General features: G+C 47.8%; 1 protein-coding gene across 1 annotated transcript in view; it reads left to right on the forward strand.

The window, feature by feature from the left end:
• Positions 1-8,095, forward strand: part of ITGA9 (integrin subunit alpha 9) — a 355,238-nt gene extending 347,143 nt beyond the window's left edge. The window contains exon 28 of the mRNA XM_047770180.1: positions 6,961-8,095. Coding sequence (XP_047626136.1) covers positions 6,961-7,059 — 99 coding nt within the window. The 3' untranslated portion in view covers positions 7,060-8,095. The remainder of the gene's footprint in view (positions 1-6,960) is intronic.
• The last annotated feature ends 709 nt before the right edge of the window (positions 8,096-8,804 follow it).

Raw genomic sequence — 8,804 nt, forward strand, 5'->3', positions numbered from 1 at the left:
CCAGCCTTTGAGTCAAGTGGTGAGAGTGTGGGGATGCTGAGATGTATTTCCTTCAGGAGGAAAAGCCTCATTGAGGGCCCCAGCCTTCTCTCTCCCTCCTCCTTTTCTCTCCGCACCCCCCACCAACCCCCTCCCTGGTACACTGTGCCAAAACCCACAGGCCAACACTCCATGAAGGAGAAAAACTCTGCATCCTCCTCTACTCCTTTCAGCCCAGGAACCTTTCCCCCATCCCCTTTTTGCCTCTTTTGCAAGCTGAGCTGTCTTGGAGCGAAGGGCCGTGCCATCGCCTGCCTGGCCAGCCCTGTGATCAGCCTCTTCCCCAAAGGCCCAGGACCTGCCAGCTCTTCCCTGTCACAAGTCACGAAGAAGTGGGCTGTGCCGTGGGTTTGCCACCCTCTCTCAGAGAGACCATCTCAAACTCTCTTTCGGCCGGTCCTCTTTTAAGAGCCTGCTCCTCCAGAGCTGGCTTTTGGGCTCCTGGTTTTCATGAGAAAGCACTGCTGTTCACCTTGAGCAGAAACACTTAGAAAAATAAATCTGTGAAATGGCTCAGAGCTTTGTGTCAGTTTGGCAGCACCTGCAGGAGTCTCTGGGCTTATCACCTTCCCTCCGGCTGTGCTGTGAGGACCCATCCTTGCTTCTCCTCAAAGAAGAGGACACACACACACACACACACACACACACACACACACACACACGCACACCCTTCACTGTCTCAATTAAAACCATGTGCCAGAAACACTCCATGGGGACTTATTTGTGTTTGGAAGTAAATATTGGGCTGATGTTGCCCTGTGGACATCTCGAGACAGAGACGTGCTATGTAAATAGTCAAGGAACTTGCAGTGACTGTAAACAGGAGGGTGAATCCATCCAAAGAAGGAGCTTGTCCGAGGCCCTTGGAATGGCTGCCCAGGAGGCAGGGATGAGTTTGTGGAGACGGCCCCAGGGACCAGACTCCGTGAGGTTGTGCAGCCACCCCTCACTCCCCCCGAGGTGGGCTGGAAAGGAGGAGGCTGTGCTGTAGGCTGTGGACCCCAGAACCCAGTCAGTCTTCATTTCTTCCTGGGCCCCAGGCCTCTCACAGCATCTTCCTAATTAGAGCTGTTTAGGGGAAACTGCTGTTTCCCCTGGGGTTTTCTGGCAGCTTTTCGATGCACGTTTATATCAGAAAATTGTGTGAGTCTGTCGGGACGGTGCAGGCCCCGTCAGGACCCACACAGACAGGAAGTCAGAAAAGCCCCTGCTCCCTCAGCTTCCAAGGGAGCCAAGTTTGGCTGGAGTATTTCTTCCTGTAGGCTTTCCATGAGTGTTCCCCATGCTATGGACAGAACAGTTATAAACAGAGCCTTTTGCCCTGCAAGTGGTAAAGCAAGTCCTGGAAGGTTCCAGAAGAAGTGCAGGAAAACATAAACTCCACTGAGTTGGATTTGAGCCTGGGGCTGCTGAGGGTCCAGCTTAACTCATCTCGAGTCATTTCCCACACCCGCCGGGTAGGCTCGGCGGGCTGCAAAAATGTAGGTTTGCTTGCCATCTCTCCAAGCTTTTCCCCAAAGTACCCATGAGCGCTAATGAGAACGAGAGTGTAGGCCTGAGGGAGGCCTGCTGCAGGAGAGAAATGTCTTTGAAGTCTTGATTTGTCTTAGTGTTTAAGACTTTTAGACTTCTCGATAATATATCTGTACTTTAATGTAAAAATTGGAAATTTAAGTTTCCAAAAACTATGTGAAAAGTTGACATCAGGCAAGGACTCTGTGCCTGCTGCCTGTGTGTATGCGAGGGCCTACATACACAGCCATGGGCCCCATAGGCTGCAGTCCCAAGCCTTCTCTGGGGGGCAACATGGAAAGCTTCATGGTGTTTCAGGGCTGGAAAGGGGTCTAACAATGCCATCGGTCTCTTGGGCAGAGACAAAGACACTGGGGTTCAGAGCCAGGAAATGACTGGCCCTGTGGTCTGGGGAGGGGGTGGTTCATGGGAGTGTGAGCAGTAATCAGAACACCAGCCTCCCTCTGCAGCACCTCTCTGGTTGCAGCCCTTCTGAGTCGGTCCTGTGGCACCGGGCAGGCCTCGCATGGCACAGTGGTTTGGCAAACTTAGAGCCTGGGCTATAGGTTCTATATCAAAAGCCAAATCCAGGCTCTAAACAACAGTGAGGGTGAAACTCTCTTTTTCTGAAATGAAGTTAGTTTGATTCACAATAGTCAAGAAGTGGAAGCAACCTAAATGTCCACTGACAGATGAATGGATAAAGAAGATGTGGTACATATATACAATGGAATATTACTCAGCCATAAAAAATAGAGTGAAATAATCCCATTTGCAGCAACATGGATGGACCTAGAGATTAACCAAGTGAAGTAAGTCAGACAGAGGAAGACAAATATCACATGACATCACTTATATGTGGAATCAAAAATGTCATACAAATTAACTCTTTTACAAAACAAAAATAAACTCATAGACATTGAAAACAAATGTACTGTTCCCAAAGGGGAAAGGCAGGGGAGGGATAAATTAGAAATTTGGGATCGGAAGTTCCCTTGCGGTGCAGGAAGTTAAGGATCAGTGTTGCCCCAGCAAGGGTGCAGGCCACAACTCTGGCATGGGTTCAGTTCTTGGCCCGGGAACATTCCACATGCCATAGGCATGGCCAAAAAAAAAAAAAAAAAAAATTAGAAGTTTGGGATTAGCAGATATAAAGTCCTATGCATAAAATAGAAAAACAGTAAGATCCTACTGTATAACACAGTATCTTGTAATAACCTATAATGGAAAAGAATCTGAAAAAGAGTACATATATATGTGTGTCTGTACATACATGTATATATATGTATGACTGAATCACTTTCCTGTACACCCGAAACATTGTAAATCAACTATACTTCAGTTTTTAAAAAAAGAAAAAAATGGAATCAATTTGATCATGTAAGAAATATGAGTTTGATAGAGCCACCACTAGACTGTACAGCATCTTGGTAAAGGCTAGTAAAACAGCGCCCCTTCCTCTATAAGCTTTACTTCCATCTATTAGAAAACTCAGAGAATCTACTGGTTTTGTGAGAGAAAGACACTCGACTGCCATCTGCTGGAAAATAGTTGTAATAAATATACACTTCTATGATATCTGTGATAGGAGTGCCCATTATATTCAGTGCACAGCCTGAGCTCCTGTACTGGGCACTCTCTACCCAGGAGAGTGGAATGGTCTTTGGGCTCCAAAGGACGACAAACATCAGTGGCAGGTCCAATCTTCCATTTAAGAGACAACACTCAGGTTGTGTTGGGAACAGGGTGCTTGAGACCCTGCAGCATTGGGATGGGGTGTAAAGTTTGCAAGGCTGTTTCTAAGAGAAGTTCTATGGGCACTGCCAAGGGGGTGGGATCTTCAAGACCAATGCTGACACCACTCGAGAGAAAAGAGCTTGCTTCTGGCTGCCTGCAGGAGATGGCAGGCCTTCACTTGGTTAGTAACGAGTACAACACACATGAAACATGAGCTCAGGAGAGACACCCACAAGAGTTAAACTAGGCACTCTAAATCCCTGCTAGATGGCACACTGTGTCAAATCCTCAGGCCAGCATAGCTGTGAGAGCGTAAGCTGACCTGTCCTCCTTAGAGCTGAACAAGAAAAGTTTGCTCACAAAACAGGGCCCAGTGCTGCTCTTTCCACCTACAAATCTGTCAGCTGCCCCTCTGCCACCCTTCCCATAGGTGTTGATTCATTCAGCAAGTCAGACAAAAATATGGAGTTCTGTATCAGTTAACTGTTGCCATGTAACAAACCAAAGCTTAGGGACTTAAAAACAACCACCATCTACATAGCTCACAATTCTGTGGGTTGGACTGAGCTTAACAGCCCTGCTTCTGTCTCAGGGAGCCTCACACCTGCACCTGCGGGCACTTGGGGGCTGGCTGGTCTAGGAGAACCTCAGCCAGGTGGACTTTTAGCAGATGGACCAAACTTGTTCACATGGAGGCCAGGCAGGTTTCCAAGAAATTGAGCCAGGAGTGTAAGTGTGCAAGGCCTTGGAGGCCTAAGTGTGGAACTGACATAACATCACCTCCATTGCATCTGAGTGTCAAAGCAAGTCATTGCACAGATTCGGGGTGAAGGAAATAGACACCATCTCCTGCTGAGATTTGCTGCAAAGCCACATGGCCCAGGGCATGGATACAGGGGCATTTTTGCAACTTATCACTGGCATTAAGCAGAGGTGAGATGCTGAGCTCTGGGGATAAAAAGTACAAATCCCTAGGAGCCCTGAGACAAATGACAACTGTGAGAGATGATACAGAAGCAGGCAGTTAAAGCTCTGCTTGATTAGTGCCGCAGTAGAGACATGTCACTTCTCTGAGCTTAAGGTGAGCAGTAACCTGAGATCACTGAAACATTCCACTATCAGCAGGCAGAGTCACGTGCTCAAGAATCTCATTCTCATGGTTTTGGGGTTTTTTTTTTTTTTTTTGGTCTTTTTGCCTTTTCTAGGGCCACTCCCTCAGCACATGGAGGTCCCCAGGCTAGAGGTCTGATCGGAGCTGTAGCCACTGGCCTATGCCACAGCAACATGGGATCTGAGCTGCATCTGCGACCCACACCACAGCTCATGGCAACGCCAGATCCTTAACCCACTGAGCAAGGCCAGGGATTGAACCCGCAACCTCATGGTTCCTAATCGGATTCGTTAACCACTGCGCCATGATGGGAACTCCTTATTCTCATGTTATATCCAGCCTTCTTTCCACGATCACATTCCCCTCAGCACAGAAGGCGCAAACAGCGTATCAGCCCTGTCAACTACATCTTTATCTTTACAGAATGAGGTTTCAGGCAGTGACTTCTGAGTTAGACATTTCCATTAAGTCTTGGGTTGTCTTCCTGGCCTCCTAAGGATGTGCTTCAAGGACGGCAGCAATGACCTTTTTCTAGTTATCTAGAATGTTCAGGCCAAGCCCCGTTTCCACATCCCTTGCAGAGGGGAGAAGATGGTAGAGATTTGAGGAGAGACGTGTACACATGGGGGTGTCAGAGAGTGGGGTTCTGGCAGGTGTGGTCTGATGCTGGGAAGACACCTCCAGGGAACTCAGTGTTTGTGAAAATGGCCTTGAGGATCGAAGCTGAGAACACAAGACCTTTGCCAGCTGTTCTGTGAACTGCTGCCCCTCCCTCCCAGCCATCAGCCAGCACTGCTTTGCAGACTGCCGTCAGAGGGAACTCTCAAGACATCTTTGGCAATGTAGGTGGCGGTGACCAGTGCTGTCTTGGCAGCTCTCTTGACAGTCCCCATTTTTGGCTGGACCAGTAAGCTTCCCTCGAGGGATAGGGAGATGGTGCAATGAGACTGTGGTGCTTTGCTCATGGTAAAGGGGCTGGGGATAGATGCACAGAGAATGGTGTTAGATGTACCCAGGAGCCTGAGTTTGCTTGACAGTTTGTTGAGGGCAGGTTTTATGTGTGCATTTCCCATGGGTGGCAGACTGCAGAGATTGCTTGTCTCAGGGGCTTTCACATTTGACTGTGGGAATCGTACGCTGATGACAGTGTGGTACCACAAACCTGCAGCACAGCACACCTCCCAGAAGCAGGTCAAGTGTGCATGTTTATTTCAGTTCCCCTGTTCTAGGAGATCGAAACAAGGCTTGAGGGCAAATCATTTATTTGGAAGGTGATCTCAGGAAACATTGATAGAGACCAGGGAAGTGAGACAGGGCAAGGAAGAAAAGAAGCTAATAAAGGATGTATTATTAAGCCAGTCACCACTGTGGGCCAGTTGCACAAGGAGCATGCATCTCAAGATTTCATGGCCAAGGGGAGTGGGAGCTGGGGATTTTATGCACCCACTCCAGTCAGTCTTGTAGAAGGGCAGGTGCAGAATGATGGTGGTCTCGGAGACAGAGGCCACTAAGTCCAGTGAGCACAGGACGAGATGCCAGGTCTCCCTGAGCGTGGGAGAAAAGGTCAGTTTGGGGCTACAAAAAGTTGCTTTTATATGGCAGAGGTGCCCATGCTGACTGTGTCATTTTACCACAAGTGAAAAGCCAAAGGCATTGGAAAGAAAGGTCTTTTCAGAACTAAGCTAAAGGAACCTGCCATCATGTACATGGTAGCTCCAAGGTGCTGGGTTTGAAAGAAAGATCTGGAGGACAGCAAGTAGGATGCAGACTTGCAGACGCTTTTCAATGCCTGTCATGGGAGAATAGTGCTTATCAAATTATTCCACGGTGGCTCATATCTCTCAGGATATTAATAGATTTATCAAAGGCCAAATAAGCTTGGGAAATGTCAGGTCCCTGAGTTGAACCTTTCCTGGAAGTTGATTTTGCCCCTTTACTGTTCTGCTGTACATTGCAGATCTCTTAAAGAAAGAGTATATTCCAGTTTATATGACCATAAATCCTCTTTTACTCCCAAACAACCTCTAATACCTCAGCAACTAGTGTTCCCCAGCACACAGTTTGGGAAACACTCCACCAGAAGCACATTATAAGGAACAAGCAACTTATCATGAGACAGCCTGCAGGAAGTCATTGCATTTTGAAAAGTGGCTCCACATATTGCTTTTTCTAAATCAGTCTCGCGTTCCCGTCGTGGTGCAGCAGAAAGAAATCCAACTAGGAACCATTAGATTGCAGGTTCGATCCCTGGCCTCACTCAATGGGTTAAGGATCCAGCGTTGCTGTGAGCTGTGGTGTAGGTCGCAGATGTGGCTTGGATCCGACGTTGCTGTGGCTGTGGTGTAGGCCGGTGGCTAGAGTTCTGATTGGACCCCTAGCCTGGGAACCTCCATATGCCTCCATAGCCCTAAAAAAGACAAAAATAAATAAATAAATAAAATCAGTCTCATCTGAGGAAATCTTCCAAGCCTTCCCAGCGCTGTGAGTATAGATCATGCCCGTCTGCTTTGGAATCCGGACTGGATCTCTCTAACCCATCCTCTCCTCTTTCTGCCTTCCAGATGGGCTTCTTTCGCAGAAGGTACAAAGAAATTATCGAAGCTGAGAAGAACCGGAAAGAGAATGAAGACAGTTGGGACTGGGTCCAGAAAAACCAGTGACCTGCCACCGCTGTCCCGTGACCCAGTCGTTCGCCTGTCGTCCCGATCTTTGTATCTTCCATATTTGGAAGAAAGAATCTTCTCCAGATTTTTCGGAGGCCCCACTGATGCTGTTCTTGTCCTCATTCTCTCAAGCCCAGGTGCCAACCTGAGGCAGCCACTTCGGCCAGGTCACCTGACTGGAACCACCACCACTTGCTTTTCAGGCTGAACTTGGAACTTTGGAAAGCCCGCTGCAGAGCTGGGTACTATTTATGGAGGCAACACGTGTGGTCAACCCTCAGGGGAAAACTGTTACCTAAAAGTATTTTTATAAATATAAGCCTTTTATACTGATTATGTCTTTATATTTGTATCAATGTTTTATTATTTCTATTAAATGGTTATATAATTCACTCAAGCACTGATATCTGGCCTGAAATCTTGGAAATACATGGAAGTTCATACAAGTGTTAAAGGAGAAAGATCTTACTGTACTTTGGAACTTGCTGTTAAAAAAGACTCACCCGTGAAATAATTGGAAGACACCTCATGTGATGAATCCCAGTGGGAGGTGCTGTGGCTGTGGCTGACCCCAGAACATTTCACAGCTTTGTTGCCTGGAGTCAAGTGTGAAGAAATGTGCTAAAGAACCATGAGTGGTGGTTTCTTTTTTTCATGCGTACCTTTCATTGGAAGATTCCCAGCAGGAATTTGGATGGAAAACCCTGATTTCTGAGGTCTGCTGTGCATCACCTCATACAGCACACATTTCACCCTCTTTCCACTTGGATTAAGACCTGAAAGCTTGGAGCAATGCCAGTCAGTCATCTGGTAAACCTCAGAATGGCGTCTCATCCTGGACATCATGCCTCAGAGTGCACACACCACAAGGACTCCATCAGTGCCCACCAAGCAGAGACTCGTGTCTGAATGCTGGGATGTGTTGCCTTTTTATGGTAATTTGAGTCTGGAGGTCTCCCTTTTTTCTATCACTCTTGCTGTCCCAGCTAATGGTAATTGCAGAGTCCTTCTCAGAGATAACCATTCAACCTGTGCTTCTGTTTTTTGGTTTTTTTTTTTTAAATCATGTCTTAGGTAGGATTTTTAAGAAGTAGGCTCTGAGAGAAGGATCTTCATGCAATAACTTATTAAGGAAGTGTCCCCTGGGCCCCCTAGGAAAGACATGAGGGAGGAAAGACAGGAAAGGGAGAAGCCAGGGAAGGGAGCCCTTTCAGGACAGGTCCTGTGCAGAGGAGCTTCAGCCTGATCCCACAGCCGCAGCTCGTGAGGGTCAGTTATGCCTCAGAGTTGTCCCAAATTGGGGCAAGGGAGCTGAGTTTTCATAGCCTTGCACCCAAAGAAGATGTAAACTTTCTGCTTTCCATTCCTGCGGGCAAAATGGACCCGTAGCTCAGGAGCAGCCCTCAAAAAGAGCACTGCACCCCCAAGCTGAGAGGCACACAGAAATGATGCAAAAGAAATGATCCGAAGGGTCCTGAGCATAGCATTGACGTCCTCGCCCGTCCCCTGCACAAGTGAATGCTGAGCGATGGCCTTTGCTATCCAAGCTCTCTGTTGGACAGTGTTTATGACCAACTCAGTGCTGCTAGTTTTGAGTGCAGTGTGGTTCTCCGAAAGGATGTAACTGGCTCAGTACCATGCCTGGCCCCTAGTGAACCCTCAGTAAGAGCAGCTCTGGCTGTTGTTCCCACTGCTGAAAGGCCATCTGGCACGAGAGAAAACGTGCCTGAGAGTGAGTCTTA

This window comes from Phacochoerus africanus, chromosome 1, assembly GCF_016906955.1.
Source record: "Phacochoerus africanus isolate WHEZ1 chromosome 1, ROS_Pafr_v1, whole genome shotgun sequence".
Lineage (NCBI taxonomy): Eukaryota > Metazoa > Chordata > Mammalia > Artiodactyla > Suidae > Phacochoerus > Phacochoerus africanus.